At 35.8% G+C, this 25,098-nt stretch overlaps 1 protein-coding gene across 1 annotated transcript in view; it reads right to left on the bottom strand.

The window, feature by feature from the left end:
• The window catches only part of tweek (transmembrane protein KIAA1109 homolog tweek), a 236,838-nt gene that overhangs the window by 190,820 nt on the left and 20,920 nt on the right, over positions 1 to 25,098 (bottom strand). The window contains exons 6-11 of the mRNA XM_089246286.1: positions 21,821 to 21,993; positions 17,842 to 17,967; positions 14,571 to 14,741; positions 9,736 to 9,853; positions 5,836 to 5,991; positions 5,399 to 5,496 (exon numbers count right to left, since the gene is read on the bottom strand). Coding sequence (XP_089102412.1) covers positions 5,399 to 5,496; positions 5,836 to 5,991; positions 9,736 to 9,853; positions 14,571 to 14,741; positions 17,842 to 17,967; positions 21,821 to 21,993 — 842 coding nt within the window. The remainder of the gene's footprint in view (positions 1 to 5,398; positions 5,497 to 5,835; positions 5,992 to 9,735; positions 9,854 to 14,570; positions 14,742 to 17,841; positions 17,968 to 21,820; positions 21,994 to 25,098) is intronic.

The following is a 25,098-nucleotide window of genomic DNA, read 5'->3' as shown; positions in this document are numbered from 1 at the left end:
TTTTTCGGTCATTTTCTCACATTTCGGACGAGGGGACCAGACCCCCAAGTCTTCCTCTTCGCTACGCCCTTGGAATGGGACTACCCCTGAGCATGAGCGTACCCAAGAAAACCAATCTATTGGGGGGGGGGGGGACACACGGAATTTCTTCCAGAGAATTTTTGAGTTGGTGCCAATTTTCCAAAAGCATTTAATTAACAAAAATTTATTTGATTGTTGGGGGCGTAGCCTTTGCCCTTGAGCCCCATTCTAGTTTGATCACGGTCCAAGTAAAAATATACTTTCATTCTCTCTCTCTCTCTCATTGAAACGAGCACAACTCCGGTCTATCGCCATAGGCAATTTATTCAGATCTAGTCATGCCGTAAATCTGAGTATATCCTGCCAGGATCCCCCAGATCTCATGAATCCCGAAATCCCCTGGGCGGGGTCATGAAAATGACTATATACAAAAAATATATTCAGAACAGTATATGCATCTTTATTTATTCCAAGGTTGGACAAACCCCAAGTGCCAGGTCACCATGGTGACTGGAAAATCTGTATTCGCGCCTAAAATTTTGTATATGTGATTGCTAAATCAGAATCTAGTGATGGCTCAAAATTTTCCGATTTCATAATTGTCTTCCAACATAGAAAGGAGCAGAGCCACAACTAGAGAAAGTAGGTAGGTCTGGTGCTCCGGACGCTGGACCAGAATGTGAGTCGAATTCACCCTTTAACTGCTTCTTCTACATGCAAGGGGCGCCAAAATTCCGAATTGCCCCAGATGACAAAGTATCTAGTTGCGGCCCTGGGAAGGGGGTCATCAATTCCCAGAAAGGTTGAAAAAAGATTATTTAAGATACTTTTCTCGTGAAAAAACCATGCTTGGCTCTTACAAAATTTGGCTGGTGCCTAAATTTTTTAATGATTTTTGTCGAGCCCTGTATTTATTTATATTTTATGATACAGTGTATATTTCCCCCAAAATCAAATTACATGTCACTTATTTAAGATTTATTTTACTCTCATATATCAGGTTTTAAATTAGAAAAATAATAATTTTTTTAGTTGCATAAATTTCTTATTAAAAACTCGATTCAAATATTGTCCCTTTTACAAGTATGCAAGAAAAATGGAGTTTAAATTTTTCTTAAATAAATTTTAAATATGATTGAAAAAAATAAAACATGGTAAGTTTTATTAATTTATTGATATGTCTAACAGAAAAAAAAGTATTTTATACTACGCTTTATTGATTATAACTATTAGAGGGCTGCAAAATCTAGATTGTTTTTGAAGATTCTGAATAAATTATCATTAAAGAAAATGTTTAAAATGCATGAATTTATCAAAAATGTGTAGCTATATTTAATATTGCTTACTTTTTCTGTCAGGAAACTGTGCGGAATCACGAGGAACTTTTCCGTTTTCTTGTAATACAACATGTTTTACTAACAGAAGGTTATACTGTACGTGCACAACCGAATGTGGTCCACACAAACCATAAAATACTGTGGAACTGTCTATCTCAACATTTGTGGGGGTTTTTTTTCAGGGGAAAAATAAGGAGTTTACTTCAAGTGGCTCCAAACACAGCTATTCTTATTTTGCAGAATCACAAACCTCGTCTAGATTTTTCTTCACCACCGTAATTTCTTTATATTCCAATTAGGATCATCTATGTCGGCGTCCTTCACGGATGGCCATCCATTAAGCACAAAAGCTTTTAAAGCCTTGACCGGCGGCGTCAAGAAGAATGTAGTTTTCAGGATCAGAAGGGGGGTCCCCATATGGACGGATGCCTCCAGGTGACATATTCCCCACATAAGCGACACGCTATACACTCCCCGTCCTTCTAATTAGGAAATGGTGATTGTATTCAGTAAACCTGCATTGAAGCAGCCGAAACTGAACCCTATTGAAATGCTCTTTGTCAGCTGCAGAAGGGGCGGCCCCTTTATCATGAAGAAAAAAAAAAATACATGGAATAAAAAGTCCGCCAAAGATCCCAGGCTAGAAGCCCTTCTCCAGTATGTGGGAGTCCATGGCCGTGCTTATAGCTCGCTGAGTGCCCCCCCCCCCCCGGGAAACACGCCACTAGATGCCACAGACGGGCTGTAACTAGGAGTGAAGATCATTTTATTGTCGGGAAAGGGGGGGGGAAAGCATCGAAATACCTCCTTGAGATCGACTGTGATGCCGCAAGATATTTAAAATTTCTAACAGTGCTGCGAACGTAAACAGGGTATGTAAAACCCCCTCTTTGCGGTCACCGGCTGGACAAATAGAAATTCGTCCGTAAAAAAGAATTGATCGGGAAAGGAGGAACCCTATTAAAACCTTGAGAATAATTCTTCATTTTGAAATAAACACAATTTTTTGAATAACATAAGTAAGAAATACTACATCCTTTTCAGAAAAATTCCCCAATATAATTTGCAATGGAACATAGAAAAAATTACAGTATTTTCCGATAAATAGAGGTCGCATCCTGTAAAATGGCCGGAAAAAAGTGTTTGTGGAAAAATCGCCACTTTTTTTTTTACATGTCGCAGCTTCGTATAAAGGCCGAAACTCACTGTACTGACGTGACGTGATTATTCCGAGTCTAGGTGTGGAAAACGTATCCATGCGATTTTTTTTGGGGGGAGAGGGGAAGATTGAGCCAGCTCTCCGAAATTAATAAGGGGGGGGGGGGAGTCTCGATCCCATTGGCTTAAAACAAGTTACGACTTAATGCACTTAACATACGACTTAATACAAGTTACGCTTACGACAGGTCCAAGCACTTCCCTGTGAAAAATCGGGGTCCTCGCGAAAGATCTGTCCAAAAGCCCGGTCCAACGGAGACAGGATCATTTTAGTCGTGGAGGGAGGGAAGAGTATGTAATTTTTTCACCCTCTCCCCGAATCCTCCTCCGATCGAAATGATATTTTTCGTCTTCCACCCCCCCCCCCACCCAGAATTAGCAGTCCCCACAAGAATTCCGCCTGTGAAAACTGCCTTCTTCCCTAGTTCCGGCCCTGGCTACCTAAGTGTTGGAGTACTGGAAACAGGGCTGGGGGGAGGGGTCAAATGTCTAGGGTGCCGGACCAGAGGGGGGGGGGACGCAAATTTCACCTTTTAACCTCTCTTCAACATTTATTGAAATACCGTATTTAAAATTTCTATATAAAAGTGCTGCTAACGTAGATAGTTTGAGAATCCCTGATTTATAAGGAGGAAATTTCATATTCCTAGTATTAGAATGCAATAGTACCCGGCTCAGGGGGCTTTGAAATTTTCCATTCATTTCTTATTTTCTTTTTTTTTGTGTGTTAATTTTATTTTACTATTATTTATTTGATTCCCCTCAAAGGCACCGGAACCTAGGAGTGGAGGATATTTGAGCCCAAAAAATTTTGTAAGGCGGTTGAGCCCCCCCCCCCCAATAGTTTTTAGAAGAACAATGCAGTGCGTCTCTCTCCACCCAATGTTAATTTCTTCATGTCAGCGCCTCTGTTGTGAAGAACTTGTTAATAAGCTTAATCATTGTTCACTTTACCTCCTCCCACTTTTTTTCTTTTTTTGTGTTGCGTCATGTCCCCATCCCCAAGGGTCACACTCAACAAAAGAAGGAAGAGATGCTCTTGAGTTTACCGACAGTGCAAGCAAGAGAAAGGTTCCCCCGCCCCCAAGTTATCTACACTGGTGCCTTCAGGCACCTCTGGGAGGACGCAATTTAGGATGAATGGATGCAGGATTGATTCGGAGATAAGACTACTATTGTCACAGAACAAGTGCGTTGAGATTCTGAAGAAAAGTAAAAAAATAAAATTTCGAGCAGATGGATTTCTACTATTTAAAGAAATTTTTTGTCAAAAAGTTTTTTCTGAGCCAAGTGTGAGAAACATATCCACTCGAATTTTTGGGGGGGCCGAGCCGGCTCTTCTAAAATGGTGGGGGGGGGGGCTCGGGCCCACGGGCCGGATACAAGTTTACGCCTATGTTCTACCCCCACCCCCAGTCAAATTTTGTTGTGAAGGGGCTTGAAAAATGTTTCGGCATCGGTCCTCAAGATCTGTTATGAATGGGCATTTAGAATGTGCTTTTTTCCCCAATATTTTTCAAAAAAACATTGTGGGGGGGGGCCTAAAAGTTATTGGTCCTCCGCATATACGAGACTCAAGCGTGTACGAAGGAGAGGGAGAATGCATTGCACAATGGTTTTTTTCAGTAATTACTGGGAGGCTCAGTCCCCTTACAAAATTTATTGCGAGGGGGGGGGGCTCAAATGGCCTCAGCCTCTAGGTTCTGGCACCTATTCTTTATAGAGTGTAATTTATTTCGGTTTCAATATCATTGCTTCCCAATTTTCAACCTTCCCCCTCCCCCCACCATGCATCTTTGGGCTTATTTTCATGTCGGCGCCATGGCCGTCCTCCGGTCGCAGTGAACAAAAGAAGAGACACTCCATCGAGAGACACTCAGTTTTTGCCACAGGCAAAGAAGAAAGAGCCCCCCTCAACACCGCAAAGAATCTTCCTCTCAGCCGTGCCTTCTGGCAGTAACCGATGGAGACCGATTGGAACCGATGGAGGGTGCAATTGGGGATTGAACGGCAGGGAAGAAATGAAATAAACGTATTGTCATGGAACAAGAAAGCCAAAGACCATCCAGATTTTTTAAAAGAACTAAAATTTTGTGCAGATTGTTTCCATTAACTAATTCATAATTAGGACAACTTTTGGTTAAAAAAAAATTTTTCATCATTGCAAAATGAATAAGCCATATTCATACGAATTTTTGGGGGGGCTGAGCCGCGTCTTCAAAAATGTTGGGGGGGCTCGGGCCCATGGGCCCTATAGAAGTTTACGCCTATGTAAATATCCTACTAGTAATGTATATCTAAAAGTTTCTAAATATCCTTGTCTGAGCACATATATATAATCTTCGCTATTACAGTATTACATTCATGCAATAAATAATGAACAAACCATGTCTAAACGATTGTGTTCTATTGATTTATTGGTTTTTTTTTCATCAGTCTATTACAGCTTTCTTGTCACTTGAAATAAGTTTCACTCTACTCCAATAATTGTCCTTGTGAACGACTTATATGCAATATTTTTTATTAATATGTTTAGATTAGCAATTTGTCAAAGGCTATGTCAAATATTTCAAATAGTATGTCGATAAATGATAAAAATAATTAGTTCAATATTTCTTGATTATTTCAGGAAAAATTGGAAGAACTGATATTTGTCCATAACTTATCAAACATCAGAAGGGTAGTGGAGAGAACTTTATTGTAAATTCAGTAAAAAAAAGAAGAGAATATTTCAGTTTATTTGAAAAAAAAAGTTTTATTTATTGATGAATCAATGAATTTTGTAGAACTACAATAAGAATATAAATATGCAAAATTCAAACCTGAATCCAGAATTTTAGGGTCACTATCGGAGGAAGAAACTCTACAAAAGGCAAGTCAAAAGACAACTCAAATCCATCACCAGACACCGCAAGATATGCTATGACAATTGAAAAAAAAGAAAGAGTTATGAATGTAATTTCTTCAGTAGAATATCAATAAGCAGAAAACTTTTTCTTAATAAGCTTCTATCAATTTTATATCAATATCAAATAACGAATATGCAATGCAATTCACCCCTTCCACATACAGGCTGGAGTTTCGTTTTTATGGGACCACTAGCAACTTTCAGCCCCTTAAATGTTTTTTCATGTTGGAGCCTCTAGTGGGTTCCACTTATTGTGTAACTTCGGGGAATTTTTGTATTTAGTTATTAAAAAAAGTTTCAGTGTAATAATAGTTATAACTTGATTTTACTTATAAATGAACAGAAACTTACTATTTTCTTGATGTTGGGAAGAGCAATCAATCCAATTGTACTCATTAGCCACAGTAATCAACTCAAACTCCTTTAAAATTAATGAAAAATGCCATGTGTATGGAACGAAGTGTAATATATCAGGTCGTGATTTGCTTGCCCAATCTTCCATAAGTGCTGCAAGAAATGAAACAAAAATAACTGCTGTAAGAAATTGATGAAATCAGAAGCAGAAGAAAAAAAATTTGCATTCATTAAAAAATATGTGATACGCTACTATGACTACTAAACCACACATGCACCTTGTCCTTATTCCTCAGCAGAACTTCAAGTGAATTGGTACATGTTGCGATGTGCGTGTCTATGTTGTGAGCCTACCTTAAAGGTTGTTTATGTGCAATGCTTGTTACATGTAGTGCTGCTATCTGAAATCAATTTCTCTAACTATGAGTGAAGCATAATGATTGAATAATTGTATGTTGTAGGCCTGTTGCTGTCTGCGGCGAGACTTTTTAACTGGAAGATTGACTTGCATTCATGCCTCAAAGTTAGGAACCACAGAAAACCAACTTCAACTGACCATGACTGTGGCAATAGTGGGGTTTGAATCCAGGTCTTCGCAATGCGAGTCCGCCACTATGACCACCTGACCACCACAGCAGCTATGTGATACACTTGTGTTCCTGGAAATATCTACTCATTTTGTTGCGGCATAGTTATATTCCTGCTAATTTGATGAGAAACTGCAGTTTAAAGCCAATTTCAAAACAGCAACATTGTAAAATTTTTTCATCTCTCAACAGAGAGGTATATTAACCTATTAGTAAGGGAATTTCTGGCAATAATGTTCTACAATTGCTTTGTTGCCATTTCTCTTTTATCTGTGTGTCAAGAAAGGTTTTGACAAGGACTAATTGGGCATCTACATCTCCGAAAATCTTTTGGTACGATAGGCAAGCATCTAATTAACCTGAGCTACCACACCCAAAACAAAAATATAATAAAAATAGTGCTTTCTGGGCCATTTCAGCTCATAAATATATACAGGGTAAACATAATGGAAGTTCCTCTGTTCCAAGCTGTCTGTAGCCCTAACTATTCACCTGAAGATTATGAAACTAAAAGAAAGTCTTAATATAAGGATGGGGGAAAATTTTTCAAAACCCACATTTAAACATTTAAAAACAGAAAATCTTAGCATAGCTTTTGCGTGAAATCACAATGTTCATAAAACAGTTTTAGCAGAAAAGCACCTTTTTGTAAACTTGACATCATACTCTTTAATGAAGAAATGAGAATGTAATGATTCGGCCGTGGAGATGTTTAGATACCCAGCCATGAAATTTGAGCAATTTGGTCACATTCTTGTAAAAAATTAGTATTTACACTAAAATTTGCATAAAGAACTCCCGCCAGAAGTTGAAAATGTTTTTTTTTTTTTTTTAATTTCTTTCCCATCTTTTTATTAAGATGCTCCCAAAGTTTCATAGCTCTCTGATGGGTAATGGAGGATGTAGACAGTTCATAACAGGGAAATTTAATTGTGTATATAATGTTCAATATAGGTAAAATCTTTGATGTATTTTTTTTTCATAAATTTACAGTGTAAATTGCTATATGTATCTGAATAATTTGAATAGAGACCTTGCTATCAGTGTTCAAAAATTGGCCAGAATACATGCTTGCAAATTGAAATTTGTTAAAAAAAATGTTCTAATAAGGATATAAAAAAATGAAACAATAATTTCACATTAATGCAAGATTAAGGTAAAAAATGGAACAGTTTTAAATTTCATAGTATTTTCAAGTTTAAAGTATGATTAGAGAATTTATATTTCGTGCCATTAAATCAAACAGACCTTGGACATGTTCCAGGAAAATTCTTCTTGCCTGACTGACTTAAATCTATGTCCAGAATACATGAAATATGAGATCTTACAAAAATTACTTACTTGTAACTGATATTTTAAATTATGAATTGAAGAAGCAAACATGTATATTATAGATGGAATTGAATGCAGAATAGATTGTTTAAATTTCTTTTATGTATGTCATTGCCAATAGATGTAGTTTTTAAAAGTTCTGTTGTGCAATTTTCCATCATACACAACATTTCTACAGGGGTTGGACAAAATAATATGAACACCTGTGACAAAAGCTTTATTAATAGGCTGTTGGCCCTCCTTTTGCATTAATTGCAGCTTGTATCTGTCATGTGATGGACAAATACAAGTCATGCACCAGTCACAGGAATACATAGCCACTCATCCTGCAAAAAAGGTCACTAATTCAGAATGTGTCTTTGGAGGTGGAAACCTACTGTGCAGTTGGGCCTCCAAAATACCCCACAAAGGTTCAATTATATTAAGATCAGGGAACTTAGCGGGCCACATGAGATGTTGTAATTCATCATCATGTTCATCAAGCCAGTCTCCGACAATTCCAGCAGTGTGAACGGGCAAATTACATCTTGGAACACAGGTCGAGAATCAGGGAACTAATATTGCACCATTGAATGAAGATGGTCGACCAGAATACTGACATAAACCGATGCTTTAACCCGCCCATCCAGGACAACAAGTGGGCCGATACCATGGTGAGACATGATGCCCCACAGCATCACTGGCCCCCCTCCATACTTAACAGTAGAAAGGAAACAGTCAACATCATAAGCTTGTACTGGCGTTAACCTAAACACGTCTGTTAATCTGGAATAATGTGAACAACGATTCGTCTGACCAGATGACATTCTACCATTGTTGTTGTGTCCAATTCTTATGTTTGTGACACCATGTTTGTCGTTTCAAGGCATTGCATTGTATCACCAATGATTTTGGAATAGTCACTCTGTCCTGTATGTTTGCTGCATGCAGTTCACGGCGAATAGTTTTTGTCGATACACCTTCCTGTAGATGTGTGTTCATCTCAGATGTTATCTGGGATGCTGTTATCTTGTGCATTCTGGCCACAATCCACTTCAAAACCCTTCTGGGTCTATCAGCCATCTTTGACTTTCGGCCACTGTTATGCTTGGTAGATGATGTCTTTCCCTGTTCGCTATAGGCTGTCATTACCATCAACACAGTACTTCTCCCATCACCAACAAGGGTGGCCGTTTTCATTACTGTGGCCCCGGCAAGACGGCTTCAACAATCATGCTTCTTTCGAAATCTGTGAGGCCAGCCATAACAAAGTTTTAATGCCCCAATATACATCGCATCCAAACGCTATCACTGCTACGACTAGACTGATGTGTGCACATTATTGCCCATTAAGTGGAACTCTTCTACACTAGAGGGCGGGCGTATACGACAGGTTCCCTCGAGTGTTGTTTTTTGCACAGGTGTTCACAGTATTTTGTCTAACCCCTGTATATAGATCATAATAAGAATGTAAAAAGAAAGTTTGGAATCTGAAAGGGAGGGGAAAAATTCAAGGATCTGAAATTTTTTATATCAAAGAATGAAAAAAAAAAAAATTTTTGAAGTAATATAAGAGAAATTTTTCTTCACACATTAATATTGCAACAATGACAGTAATTTTCTGACAAATTTCAATAGCCACTCTTGTTGGAATAACAATCAGAGTGACATGTGAAGTATTTGTTGCATTTGCAGTAGATTTGAATGATAGAAAAATGTTTAAAAAAATGGATTTAATCTTATAGAATTGATTTAGCTATGTACTAGCTTTCACAAATTGAGGAAAAATAACAAAACTATAAATAAATAAATCAGTTTTATGAAGATTTTTATTGAACTTAGTTGAAGTATGTGACACAAATCCCAAACTAGATTAGATGTGCTGTCAGAAAATTTAGAAAATTTCAAATATTATATATTTCTCATGTTTTTTACAAGTCCCTAAGAATAAAGAGCTTCTTTGTTAATTTTTAAATAATTTCACAGTTCAAATTCTTACCATGAAAAAATTGTTTATGAGCATAAATGAGGTGTACTGTTGCTTTACAACCAGTGAGATTACAGTTCCAGTTCTGATGATCATTCCAGATTCTAGGATACTGAACAGTGATGTCAAACTACCAAAGAAAAGTAAGACATGAAAAACATAATCTGTTCATAAAAAAGAGAACAGTAATCATTATGACAAAACTAATTAAAGAAAATTCATAAGTTTTATATTTTGAATAATTTCATTATTTTAAAAGCTTACATCATCATAGATTGTTTGTTGCAGTGAGATGGGAGGGCCGGGATGGGATATAACTTCTTGTTTGATCTCTTTTATGTGGCACCTATTTGAATGCACAGCAAATTAAACAGCTGCAAATTTTTTGCAGATGTTATATATACTGGTATATCTGAAAGTTGTTTTAGAGGTGGGAGAGTTTGAGAAACAGAACAGTATGTTCCACAGTTATATGGCAACAGCTTCAAAAAATTAGACTATGCACTAAATCAGTTTAACTTTGATACAAGGTAAGTTACTAAAAAGATTTTTCAATATCTTTTCGTTTTTTTTTGCTTTTAATCATTTCAGAACCTTAAATATATTTTATTGAGGATGTACTTTTATCAAAACAGGGCAGTTAACTTGGTTAGAATGTGATGTCAAGTTTTGGAGTTTTCTTCAAATTTTATAGCATTAATAAAGTTTGGGAGACAATATTGTACGGAATAGGATGGAAATATTAAAATAATCTTCAGTACAAGATACAGTGGAGCAGAAAAAAGCTGCAAGTGGTTGCAAGACTAATCACCAAACAAAAACCCCTAAATATATGACACCTATATTGTCAACACGAATGCAACTCCAATTCACTGCTGATTTTCATGTTTCCTTTGTATTTCCTGTGTTATATTTTTCCCCCAAGCCGATATTTTGGTGCTCTTTTGCAGTAAAAAAAAAAAAAAAATACCCCTTCAGAAAAAATAAATAATTGAGACCCCTCAATGAGAAAATCCTGCGTAAGCCTATGCCAGCCACACAGGTTTCATTTCACAGACTACCATCTCACATATCATGCCCCCTCACGCCAGAAACATGGCATGTAAAACATGTAAATTTTCATTTTATTTTATCAGCTGGTTGGATTCCTTATGTAGCTATCTAGTTTTTCCAGAAACAAGAATGTGTATCCCTATTGAAACACATGTTACAAAACATTTTAGAAAAATAACTTCCATAGAGTGACATGGGTACAGCAAACATTCAAACGGCCTTTCCCACATTCTTTTTTCCCAAGAATTTGCACAATCATGCTTCCGGCATGTGGGAAATGATATGTGTTTACGGCTTTCTTGTATGAAGAAAAAATAGATTGTCTGTGTGAAAGAATTTTTTTCCCCTACAGTGGGATTCAAAAGTACCTTTGTGCGTCTAGTTCAGGGAATTTTTGTATTAAAATGATATTTTTATTCGTATATTTTCTAATAATTTTTACTAAATTTCTACGAAAAAAAAAGATGTCTCAAAGAATTTGGTTTCATCAAAAATTTCATTTCATAACTTTTTCAAAAAATGAAGTAGTTGCTTTAATTGGTAAATACAACCAAATTTGCATTTATTGAACTTCGGACTTTACTTTGTACCTCTATTGAACTTTTTTTTTCATTCATTATATTATCACCACAAAAGATGGTAAGGAATGGAGGGGGAAGTATTTCTCTCTTTTTCTTGTTGATATGAACATTTTTCTGCACATATACTAAAAGCTGAGATATTTTGACATTTTCCATAAACATTTCATCCCCATATGATGAATAAAGAAACTAAGACAGTTTTTACCCAATAAGGTGGCAGAAGAAAAAAATTTTCTATAATAAGTACATGAATGTCAAACATGTTTAAAAATTCAGCAACCCAAGAAAACAAAATTTTTTTCATGATGACATTATTACTAACACTGTAGAACCTCCGAGGATGATGTCACTCTCCGCTATCCATAGAAAGGTTTTTAACAGCTGGCTGATGCGAAGATATATTTTGGAAAGAGAAAATACAACTGCCCCTGCAGGGAATTAAACCAATGTCCTTTCACTTGCCGGGTGAATGCCCTAGACAACTAGACAACAGAGGCAACCTTTCCTTGAAGCTCATGTGCACTGAACGGGACCATACATGGACGGTCAGACTTAACTCAGGCCAAAGCTCACATTTGCTGACAATTCGAATAAGTCGCCATCTGGTGGCATTGTCAGCAATTGTGAGCTTTGGCCTGAGTTAGGTCTGACCATCCATGTATGGTCCCGTTCAGTGCACACCAAGGAAAGATTGAGATATTCGTTGTCTCTGTAGTCTAGTGGTCTAGGGTGTTCACCCGGCAAGTGAAAGGATGTGGGTTTGATTCCCCACAGGGGCAGTTGATTTTCTCTTTCCAAAATATATCTTTGTATCAGCCAGCTGTTAAAAACCTTGTATGGATAGCAGAGAGTGACATCATCCTCGGATAAGTTGCCATTTGGTGTCATTGTCAGCAATTGTGAGCTTTAGCCTGAGTTACGTCTGACAGTCCATGTACAATCTCGTTTAGCACACACGAGCTCCAAGGAAAGATTGAGATATTCATTGCCTCTGTAGTCTAGTGGTCTAGAGCATTCACCGGGTTCGATTCCTCGAACGAGCAGTTGAATTTTTTCTTTTTCCAAAATATATCATCACATCAGCCAGCTGTTAAAAATCTTTGCACAGTAGAACCTCACTACTTATAATGAACAGCTAAACAAATTGTAAAATTTTTATCTGACGAGTTCAAAACTTGTTTTAAGTATCTATAAAAAAGTATAGACTAGTTTAAAAAGCATTTTCAAAGAATTGATTAAACATTGATCATTGTTTTGCGTAAATATGGATGCGCTGCATGACTCATACCACTCTCCAGCTATAAAAAAAGTTACTACAGTTTATACGTCTTTTTCAATTCAACCTATGTTGTAGGCCGTTTTTATTTGATATATAATAAGCACTCTTTACAGCGCTAACTACTGATTTGCAACAAGGAGGCATTTCAACATTTTGCTGGTAGTAACATGTTTTACCCAGCCCTGCTAAAGATATGCCTACATCTAGATGAATTAATAGAAAATTGATTACTAAAATCACATAACTGCATTTGTCAAAGCAAAAAAAAAAAAAAATCTGAAATTTGGAAAAACTTGAAACGCTCAAGCTTTCATTGATGTACACCCTGTTGCATTACATCCCTATAAGAATTACTTGTTATTAACCGGATTTTAATTATTTCATTATTAATGGAAAACCTTCAGCCCCTATCAGTCCATTACAACAAGGTTCTACTGAACCTATAAAATACAAAAACATTTATAAAAAATTCATTTTCTTAAAAATGATTTTTTTCATTGTACAAAGTGAGTTCATTAAATGCAAATCTGGTGATAAATTTGCCAATATAGTGGACGAAGTCAACACGTACTAATAAGTTATAATCTTGCATGAAATGGAGAGAAAAAGTGCCAGTCAAGAAAAAGAAAGGCAAAATTTGGCTTTTATACAATTTGGCTTTTATCGGAATTGAATATTTCAGTTCATTTTCAAGAAGTGGCAAACCACTGCTGGCAGAGAAATTTACTTTTGTTGGGTGTTTGGCACGTAACTGACTTAGAAAAATGACATGTCACAAAAATTCAACACGTTATAATCCTCTTAATATTTGTCCAATTGTAAACTGGACAAAGCTGTCTATATTAGTTTTTCATAGGAATCATGTGTGTAATTATTAGGCAGTCAATAGTTACCACCCTGTGTGTATATATATATACGGGGTGATTATAAAAAAACTATCACGACATATGGGCCCCTAACTATCATACCATTCACAGAAACTGAATGAAATTTTGGCATAAGGTATTTTGAGGTATGCGCTCAAGAATGATATGGAAAACAACAGTGTCACTCTAACAGTTACAGTTACAGTGAGAAAATTTCGAAAATATCAAATGACAACACCAAGTTTTTTGTATTGGAATGTGATCTCCATACTGAAAAACACTAAATAGCGTTGGAATGGCACCTGTAGCACGAAAATCCCCGGAGCTAGGCAAGGAAAAAGTAAAAAGGACTTTGCCGTGCACCAGAGCATTAATGTTCGTTTCATTCATCACACCGTTTCTTCGGCTGAGATCCCAGCCTGATTAGTCCTCCACAAGGTCATGTGGAAAATTTGTGAAACACAATAAAATGCTTTATTTTATGCTGCTTCTCTGTCCTTATTGGTTCTCCTCACTTTTAGCCTATCTACCGCCGGTGATTTTCATGCTACAGTTGCCGTTCGAACGCTATTTAGGGTTTTTCACAATGGAGATCACATTCCAATACAAAAAACTTGGTGTTGCCATTAGATATTTTCGAAATTTTCTCACTGTAACCGTAACTGTTAGAGTGACACTGTTGTTTTCCATATCATTCTTGAGCGTATACATCAAAATACCTTATGCCAAAATTTCATTCAGTTTCTGTGAATGGTATGATAGTTAGGGGCCCATATGTCTGGATAGTTTTTTTATAATCACCCTGTATATAAGCTCTATTCACCTGAACTTGAAAAAGAAAGGTAAATATTGCAACAAGGAGGCATTTCAACATTTTGCTGGTAGTAACAACATGTTTTACCCAGCCCTGCCAAAGACATACCTACTTCTAGATGAATTAATAGAAAATTGAGTTCTAAAGTCACATATCTGCATTTGTCAAAGCAAAAAAAAACAACAAAAACTGAAATTTCAAAAACTTGAAACGTTCAAGCATTCGTGTCCTTCATTTTTCTGTTATTGACATACTTCCAATGTTTCACTTTCAACTAAGGATCGGTAATGAAGACTTGTAGATGCTTCGATGTGCAATAATTGACCATTTATTTGAGTACAATAGCCTTTCTCTCCAATCTTCCATGGAATATTTATTTCCAAATATGAGCCAGGTCCAACATTCATGTGCACAGCATTTGTTTCCTTAAACAAAAAAAATTAATTATTGATTTTCTAAAATCCAAATGAAAGAAATCAATAAATGGTATGCAAAATTTCATCACTTGTACCATAAAATCCTGTCAGAAAAAACAAATAAAAACATTGTTATGCAAAAAACTGAGAGAGTTCAGTTAAAATCTATATTATCAGATATTATAATAACACACAATGAAATCTTACTATTGTACGCCCATGTAAAAATTTTCAAACTACAGTGAAACTTCCATAGATGGCTACCTCTATTCTGTAGCCAACTTCCCTTTGCTGCCAGTTTTTCTCCAAATGAATGATATATAGGGTTCATAGGCACTAATAGGGTTGTTAATAAATGGAATAGCTTATCCCCAGGGGTGGTAAATTCTAACACAGTTGACACATTTAAAAAGAAATATGATAAATTATGTTGGGTAATCGAGAAACTATGGTAAATCGAGAAGCTGTCCATACTTAGAATAAGACAACCATAAATATTTTTTATGGACATTTTATAACATTTTATCATGTATATATAGTTTTTAGTTTTTATTAATTGCATTTTTAATTGGTTTTTTTTTTTTTTTTTTGAAGCCGAGCACAACTCAGGTCTATCGCCATGGGCAATTTACTACCTAGTGAGTTGTGCCGGAAGTGTAAGTATGTGTACCTAACAGTCTGAGTGCGTATATGTTGTGTATGATTTTTTAGTGTCGTGTATGATAGAATTTTAATTGGGTTGCTGTATTTTAGAAATATATGACATCCATATTTGTTATGAGTATCTTTTTTTTCAGCCACCTCACTGGGCATTTTGCCTGATGTGGCCTTGCATTTGTACATAGACATAACACAAAAACCACCCCCATTTTCATTTCATCTCTGCATGCAGTTGGCGGCTAACTGGGCTGTGGTGACTTCCCTCTCCGAGACCGTCCATCCCTTTGGGTCCTCTCTGGGCGGTCAGCAGTCATGTCTGTCTGTCTGTGGTCACTTCCTTATAAATAACCCATTGAGACCTTGGTGCCACAAATGTGTGGGTTGCTTTCCTCACTAATTTTTTTTTTACCTTAGGGAGCTAAGCCCTGACTTAAAGGACTCTGTAAGTTTTAAGTTAGGAATATGGTGAATATGAACTTTGAGGGCTTTCATCAGAGAGTAGCACTGAAAGTTGAACTTTCAGGGGGTTTTTAAGATGGCTTCCAAGAGAAAGTGTCTCCAGGAAAAGTGTAATTTATTACATAAAATTTAGCAATAAAATTCTGGAAAAAATTATATGCAAAGATAAATATACCTTGCATCATCTTGGCCTAAAAAAATTTGAATGAAATGAATCATGTCTCCACAAAAGAAAAAAAAAATTGAAAAACGAAAGTCTGCTGACATTTATGTTTTTAATGCATTTTTGAGTATCAAAAATGGAAAAACAATTTGAAAATTCCAAAAAATGAATGCTCGGGTCTGAAAGGGATCAATGTGAAAATGTAATGAAAAAGTTTTTACACATTTTTTTAAATGCATTAAGACCTGTTACACTGCTCAAAAGGAATAAGAGGAAATATAGTTTTTATTTAATTGTGATTTTTAAACATTTTAATTGATAAATACTGTCAAAGAACATTGTTAGGTATTCCCAAAGAGTTGTGTGTCAAGAGTTAATATATCCTTAACTAAACTTTAATAAATTTAAATAAGTAAGTTTAATAAATTCAAATAAATAATACACATCCTCTAATTGTTTTGAGCAGTGTAGTTCTTTGCATAACCTTATAATCTTTATACATCAACATAAATACCTTTTAAGATCAGTCAGATTTTCTGTTCCTGTGTGACACTATCATGTTAGAAACATTTTTAAATAGGATGACAAAGACTAATGCTATACAGTTGATCATAGCTTTCCTTTTAAACCGAGCACAACTCTGGTATATCACCATCTATGGCCGACTTTCCAACCTAGTGAGTTGTGCCGGAAATGTAACTGTGTGTGCACCTTGTACAAATACAAATACAATGCCACAACAGGCAGAATGCCCAATGAGGTGGCTGAGAAAAAGATGCCCATAACAAATATGGATGTCATATATTTCAAAAATACAGCAACCCAATTAAAAATGCAATTAGTAAAAATTATAAACAATATATACTTCGTGATAAAATATTATACAATGCCCATAAAAAATACTTATGGTTGTCTTATTCTAAGTATGGATAGCTTCTCGATTTACCCCAACATGTTCATCGTATTAAATGATCCCATAATTTAATCCCATAAATTTAAATTTATGGTCCGAGTGCGTATGTAGTGTTGTGTTTGATTTTTCAGTGCTGCCATCTATATTTCAGAAGTGAAGTGAGTTATGTGTTATGATTGAATTACATTTGTACTGTTTGTAGGCCTGCTGCTCTCTGTGGCGATACTTTTTAAAGGGAAGATCAGCTCGCATTCGCGCCTTGAAGTTGGGCACCACAGAAAATCAACTTCAGCCGACCACCACTGTGGCAAAGGTGGAGTTTGAACCTGGGACCTCGCGACGCGAGTCCGTCACTATGATTACTCGACCACCATAGTGGCAACTGATCCTAGCTGATAAGACAGTTTAAAAACTTTTCTCCCATGGTGGCAGGGTAAACAAGACAACCTAAATAGGTAAATGATGTGGAAGTTTTGGCTTTGTGGAAACTTTCTTTAATTTTTAGCATGCACATGCAGATATTCTATAGATTAATGAGGAAATTAAAAATTGCTAGAAAAGAACATGTACTATAAGGAAAGAACAGATCTCTGATAATACAGATTAAGGAATTGATTGAATGATCTGGTGTTTCAAGTTCTGCATAAATTGAGAGTAAGATTATTTTTTTGTATTGAAAACCATTATTTTGACAAATCCCTCTGAAATGCTTTTTTCCTGCAAACCATCATACAACTTCTATTCAGTGGTTACCTCCACTGATGGCCACTTTCTTATGAAACACAGAGGCCATCTTAGAGAAGTTTCACTGTACTTCAGTGTGATGAGTAATATAGTTCTGCCGAATGTTGCAAAGAAATTAAATTAAATGAAAATAAGTTCACAACTAAATTTTTATTCTTATAAAATTTTACCTTCTCTTTTGAGAAAAGAATATCAATAGTGGCTTCTGCCAGTGTACTCAGGCGAATGTCAAATGATTCAGACACTCTCATATCACCAATTTGCTTAGGCTTTGTTGGAACCAAGGGCTGGAAATCCTAAGAAAAATAAAGCAAATTTAAGTTATGTTTCATCTCATGTTTTATGTTTCAAACATTTTTCATATAAGATTAAACCATTATTCTTTTTTCTTTATCTAAAATGTTATGCTTCTTTGAGTGAAATATAAAATATGTTACGATTACAAGAGCATGTTTTGCTGGTGAAACACACTTTCACGATAATGGTAACTCCATACCAGATGCTTTGTAGGGATATAACATAATGGTCTAAGATGTTTCAAAAGATCTAACATAATGGTCTAAGATGTTTCAAAAGATCTAACATAATGGTCTAAGATGTTTCAAAAGATCTAACATAATGGTCTAAGATGTTTCAAAAGATCTAACATAATGGTCTAAGATGTTTCAAAAGATCTAACATAATGGTCTAAGATGTTTCAAAAGATCTAATCATTGATAATGAGCTACATAAAATGATTGCAAAAGTATAAAAAACAGAATCACTAGCCAATCAGCAGTAAGTGCTTGGCAGATCACTGATTCTCATCATAATTGGGAAATTCCATCATTTTGGTACTAAAGGCCTGTCAATGAATTGAAACAACAGGGTACAAGCAAAATGGTCTCATGTATAATAAATTTGACTGCATTCAAAAAATATTCACAGAAGCCTTTTATTTTGGCAAAAGAGACATTGCCCACAGCTGGATTATGCAAAAGGGAAATGATATGAGAGCTCCCAGGATAACATAAGAATGAAACTCTGATAAATCTGAATTGCACACGGTGGCAGTTATATAACACAAACTCTCTCTACCATCGCAGCTAACAATAGCTCTCTAAAAAAATATATAAGTGCAAACATGGTCATCATATTGGACATATTTTACCCCAATTATACAAATTAACACTGTAATTTAACCTCAAGTTCTGAAAAAAAAAACCACTAAAAAATGCATTATTATACTAATATTTCTATTCCATCCCTTCATTAACACATTGTTGACAGTATGCGTCAAAATGAATTGATCCTCCATTCCTCAAAAAACTTTAGTGCATGTGCAAAATATAAATAAAAATGAATTAATGCTTAACTAATTCTATGAGTTTGAGGGTAAATATGGAGTATTTTTGCAATCTAACATACACAGCTGCTCAAAAGTTGAGAAAAAGACTGAAAATTTGTCACTGTGGTGGACAGTAAAAACAAAAAGCTACTATATATGCATACATTATAGGCAAAAACTATTAGGCAAACATAAGCAAAAACTATTAGGCAAACATAAGCAACAACTATTAGGCAAACATAAGCAAAAACTATTAGGCAAACATAAGCAAAAACTATTAGGCAAACATAAGCAAAAACTATTAGGCAAACATAAGCAAAAACTATTAGGCAGCACAAAAATTGCATAGCAGGATTTTCTGGGTGCTAATAAGTTTGATAAATAAATGGCATATCATTTGAACAGGTTCTGTTCTATATGTTGTGTTGTTGTAAAGGAAAAGTTGAATAGCCAAATATTAAAAGACAAATACACGATATTATTTAAGTGATAATTAGTGATAATATGAAATAGGATATATCTCAGAGTGAGCACAAACAGTTTAAGGTAATGTGAGGTAAAGTCAAATGCTACATCATTAGTTGCCAGTGAATCACTATCAAAATGAAAGGTAAGACCAAAAGACTTGAGAGAGAATGTCCAAGACTCGGAGTTCTTTGTAACGATCATTATTTGTGTTTTTAACCCATTTGCATCATTCAAAAAAGTGGAAAATTGACCCATATCGCCAAAATTTTTTTATTGCATAAAGTTAGAAATATTTCTAAATGAAAAAAAGTGAAAAACAAAATGGCATACACAAAGAATTTATAATTTTACTTAGTTCAATGAAGATATACATTGAAAATAATTTGAAAAATTAAATTAAATAGTTTTATACAGTATGATAGTACTCTAGTGTTTTGTGCTTATGCATAAAAAACTAGCATGCATATCTGCGCTTTGGTGATAATGGCCAGGAAAATTCCATGCATATATGCGCTCATGATGAAAATGGATTAAGCTTGATTTCACAGACCAGGCACAGCTTGTCAACTTTGTTGGGGACTTGTAGCATCAACAGAAAGAGTGGTATCATGCTAAACCAAGGCTGAACAAATCACAAACAAATTTTTACCCAAAGAAAACGGTCAAAAATAATGCTTCTTTTGACCTTTTCAGGGCATAGTGACCTTCTTTCATGTTGGCAGATATGCTGCTGTAAAATCCAAACATTTAGTGCCACTCTCAGTCAGCAATTTAGCAACTACACAAAGAAAATTTTAGGGTCAATACCAATTTTTAGTCGCCACGGCAACCTGGCACTTGAGATTTGTTCAGCCCTGTGCTCAGTGCCGTCTTAACGCATGGGTCCACCCGGGCATGCCTGGGGGCCTCAAGCGAAGAGGGCCTCAGAAAAATGAGAGGCAGTTGAATTTTTTAAGAATTTTCCAGGTAGAGGGCCTCACTGAAATCACTTGACTCGGGGGCCTATGATGCTCTTAAGACGGCCCTACCTGTGCTAAATAGTTTTTTGATGGCTGTGTGATGGTAACCTGCATGTAAGACAACCAGTGATCGCATCTCTCATTGATGTACTTAAACCATAAGACAAGGTTGAACTGGTCTCAAGATCACCTTCTTTGGACCCCACAACAATAGGGAATGTGCTTTAAACGAATTACTCTTAGTTTGCTAAAAATAAATTGCTCTTGGTTTGCTCTACACAGTGACTCCGGGTGGATACAAATGTGAAGAATGCCTGGAAATCGATATCAGACCCATAGCATTCACAAAAGATGCCCCTACGGTGATGGTGGTTTGATGGTGCAAACAGAAATTGCAATTGGCACCTGCACCAAACTTCATGCCTTCACTAGAGGTTCAGTGCACTATGGTAGTGCACTATTGAGATGACATCCTCTCACCATTTGTTCACACTATTTCTTTCTGCCACGGGACCTGATGACATGTTTCCATGGGACCTGATGACATGTTTACGGACAATGATGAAACAGTTAACACAGTTTATGTCGTCGAATATTACATTTAATATGAAACACTGACTCGTATGGAATAGTTATATATTTCTTCTGATTTGAACCCAATAGAGAATGTATTGGCTATCCTTGTAACATATCTAACTGCTTTCCACGATCCTCGCAGATGTCTCAGTGAGCTGCGAACATTGATAATCTTATTACTGGTATGGATCGATGCTGTTGAGTCTCTGTATTCAGCAGAGGTGATCACATTCTATATTCACCAACCATCCTCCATTGAACTTTTTGTGGCTCAATATATGATTGTTCTTTTCTACAGCTGTTGTTTGTGTTTTGATTTCCTACTTCCCTTGCGATTCCACCTGAGAGTGTCTTTTGCTCATCATCATTCCGATGGGCGAGGGAAAAAAACCCCAGAAAGCATTTGCTTTTATGAGTATTTTTTGTTTTTGTTGCTTTTGAGCAGTAGTTTAAAAACAAAATGAAAATGTATTTTACTGCATTGGATAACTGCAGCAAGAGAACAGCATTATTATTGCAGAAGCAAAGCCACATTTTTAAGGCAAATCATAATGATAGGTGGAAATTTCTATTGACATATGGCACAAGCAAGGCTGAAAAAATCTATACTATTTTTTTTAATAGCGTGATCCTCACATATTCCCAAGGGATCAGACGTGGATGAATAGAACAAATATGTAATGCACAGATGAATAGAACAAATATTTATAAAATATTTTTCATGAATAGAACAAAACACGTGCATGAAAAAATCTTATAATCATATATGCACAATCAAGATCCTTTTAACTAACTAAAACTTGGATATAAGTTACTTACTTGAGGAAAGAAAAATTTGTATAAATGTTCTCTTTGTCTATCAGCCCATGGACCATAACTAAAATCGGTACCTTTCCCACATTTGATGTCTAGTCCCCAAAGAGGAGCAGTAGATCTCTGTACAATATCTCCATTTGCTAGCTCAACAACCTCAGGTTCAGCTGGTACTACACCTAAAGTCATATTGAGCATTATAATGTACTAATTTGCATGATTGCTTGTATATAATAAATATTATACTGCACAAAAAATGCATATCAATAAAAAATCACAGATTCCCCAAAATATTGTTTCTCAACCCCATAGTATTTGAGATTCAACTATACACGTCAATTTTAATTGCATCCCCTTTTCAGTGACCACACTGCACTTTTTGTATGTCTAATAAGCACATCTAATCTAATGATCAACTTTCCCAAATATGTTCATGTGTGTGCCTGCAATATAAAACTTTTGGTTGAATAAAAAAAATTATAAAAGGTGTGCATATTATTTGTCCTATCAATACTACTGTCCCAAGCTGTGATTTCTCTAGGAACAGAATATTCTTCTTATAAAGAAATAGCAGTGACACCATTGGCATATGTAAAGGAGAGGGAGTTTGGGGTTCTAACACCCCAAGCTGTGATTATAGTGTTATTTTGCAGGAAAATATGTCAACCCCCCTTTAGAAGAAAAAACATTTTGAACCCCCCCATTGAAAAAATTCTGCATACGCCTATGAGTGAGGCCACTTTGACTCTTACATGCAGGCATTTGACAACTAATTTGGACAATATACAGATGGATTAACAGCGATAAATCTCAGAAAATGGTATCTTTGTTAACATTTAAGAAATACATGGGAAAAAAGATGAAAGGAGCAGGGGTTTTTCTTCTTTTCCTTTATATCCCTTTCAGACTTTGATGCCACAAATGTGTGTGGGATGCTTTGCTCACTACTACTACTAAACCATAAGTCTAAAACCATTATACATGCACCTCGTCCACATTCCTCTGCAGAACTTCTAATGAATTGGTACATGTTGGAATGTGTGTGTACGTGTAGTGAACCTGACATGAAGTTTGTTTCTGTGTAATGCTTGTTATGTGTAGTGACACCATCTGTAATCAGTTGCTTTTCTCAAAGTAGAATTTTTCTTTTGACCTCAGGAAGTTAAGCCTTGACTTAAAAAATTGTGTGAGTTCAGAAATATGGTAAACTAGCTGCAACCCATGGCTTCGCTCGAGTGAATTTGGTTACCTGAAAATTGTTCTGCAATGATTTCCCCCATATAACATTTGCATCAGGCTGGGGGTTAAATTTTCAGAAATCCCATTATAGTGATTCTTTGTATTATAAAATATAATACTCACTAAATTTCATACTTATAGTTCCTGCTGTTTAGACTCAATGATGATTTTGCCATATAACCTTTGAAAGCCCCCATATGACTCCCTTAGATGTTGAATTTTGAAATACCCTTTTTAGTGAGCCTCTACATTATAAACTAAAACTATTGATCAAATTTCATAATTATAGCTCCAGTGGTTTCGACTCGGCATTATTTCTTTATGTAACCTTATGACTTCCTCATGGGTCAAATTTTGAAAAACCCTTTCTCAGTGGGTTTTTACTTCATGAACTGAAACTACTGATCAAATTTTATGACTATAGCTTCAGTAGTTTTTGTTTAGCATGATTTCTACATGTTACATTCAAACCCCCCCCCCTTTTGACCCCCCTTAGCGGTCAAATTTCAAAACCCCTTCTTTACATCTTTAGTGAGTCTTTACATCATGAAGCAAAACTATTGACCAAATTTGATATTTATAGCTTCAGTGGTTCCGGCTCGGTGATGATGAATCAATCAGTCACGACATGTTATTATATATGTATAGATAGGAAATTTGGGGGCGTTCATCAGAGGGCAGCACTTAAAGTTGATCTTTAAGAAGCTTTTAAGATGCTTTCTAGGAGAAAGTGCCTCCAAGAAAAGAGTGATTTATTACATAAAAGTTTGCAATAAAATTCTGGAAAAAAATTGAATGTGAAGATGAATATACCCTGCATCATCTTGGATGAAAAAATTTGAACGAAACGAATTATTTCTTTACAAAAAAATAAATAATAATAAATAAAAAATAAATATTTGCTGACATTTATGTTTTTAATGCATTTTTTTGAGTAATGAAAATGCAAAAAAAACTTTTTGAAAATTCCAAAAAAATGAATGATGGTCTGAAAGAAATAAGTAATACAGATTCTCCCTTTTTTTGCTTTGCGCTATTAATTGGTTCCACAAAATGATTTCTTAAGATGAAATCATATAAGGCAAGTTGAATTCAACATGGGTAATATAGGGATAGGTGTGGTTTCTTCAAAAGAATAAAAAAAGAAACTCAAATCTAGCAGCAAAATAAAATTTTGGAAATAAATTAACTGAATTATTCATAATTATATAAATTAATCTCATGAGATTACTATTGATTAGAGTTACCAGATTCTGAAGCTCTGAAATGGGGACGAATGTGCTCACACTTTTGGCAACATTATATTCATATATGTTAACAACAGATCATACCACTGTACTAGTAAAAAAATGTTACTTTTAAACCAAAGAAGAGTTAATTTTAAACATGTGTAAAGAATTTTCTTGTTGGGGGGGGGGAGATGCTTTCTATAATTCAGAGTGTTTATTACCGGAATGAGAATTGAAAGAGTTTATTACCGGAATGAGAATTGGGTGTTGTTTCACCAATTCGTTCATTTCTGAATGGAAAAAAGAAAAGGTAATCCAAGAGTGGTTGTAATGTACGGACACAACTGGACAGGTCCTGGGGGCCTAGGGTGGGGTGAAAGGGGGGACTCCATGATGAGATCCGGTCAGAAGCGTATTTACTGGGGGGGGGGGCACTGCCCAGGACAGCACTTTCAGAGGGCAGCAAATTCGAGGAATGAGTGGTCAAGAACACACATGAAATAAAATGAGAGAAGGGTGGCAAAATTTGTATGGCTCACAGATGACAAAACCATACAATATGATTTTGAAAATTGTGTAAATTGGTAGGTTAGTATTTCCAGCCAGGTTAAAGAGGGGGGGGGGGACAGCATGATGCTCTTGAGACAGCCCTGAGAAGCCCCCTCCCAGTGCACGGCATTAGCTGTTGTTAAGCGAAATATATTATTCTCAAAATAATGTTGTGGTTTTTTTCTTCTGGAGCTGTTTTTGGACTGTTTTCTTTGTACAGTACTACATACAACAGACTGCATAGTAATGGCTGGAATAGCATCTGTC

This window comes from Pholcus phalangioides, unplaced genomic scaffold (assembly GCF_987345545.1).
Source record: "Pholcus phalangioides strain wild (caught in Gottingen) unplaced genomic scaffold, Ppha-v1.0 ptg000017l_1, whole genome shotgun sequence".
Lineage (NCBI taxonomy): Eukaryota > Metazoa > Arthropoda > Arachnida > Araneae > Pholcidae > Pholcus > Pholcus phalangioides.
This window is presented reverse-complemented; position numbering and strand designations above follow the sequence as displayed.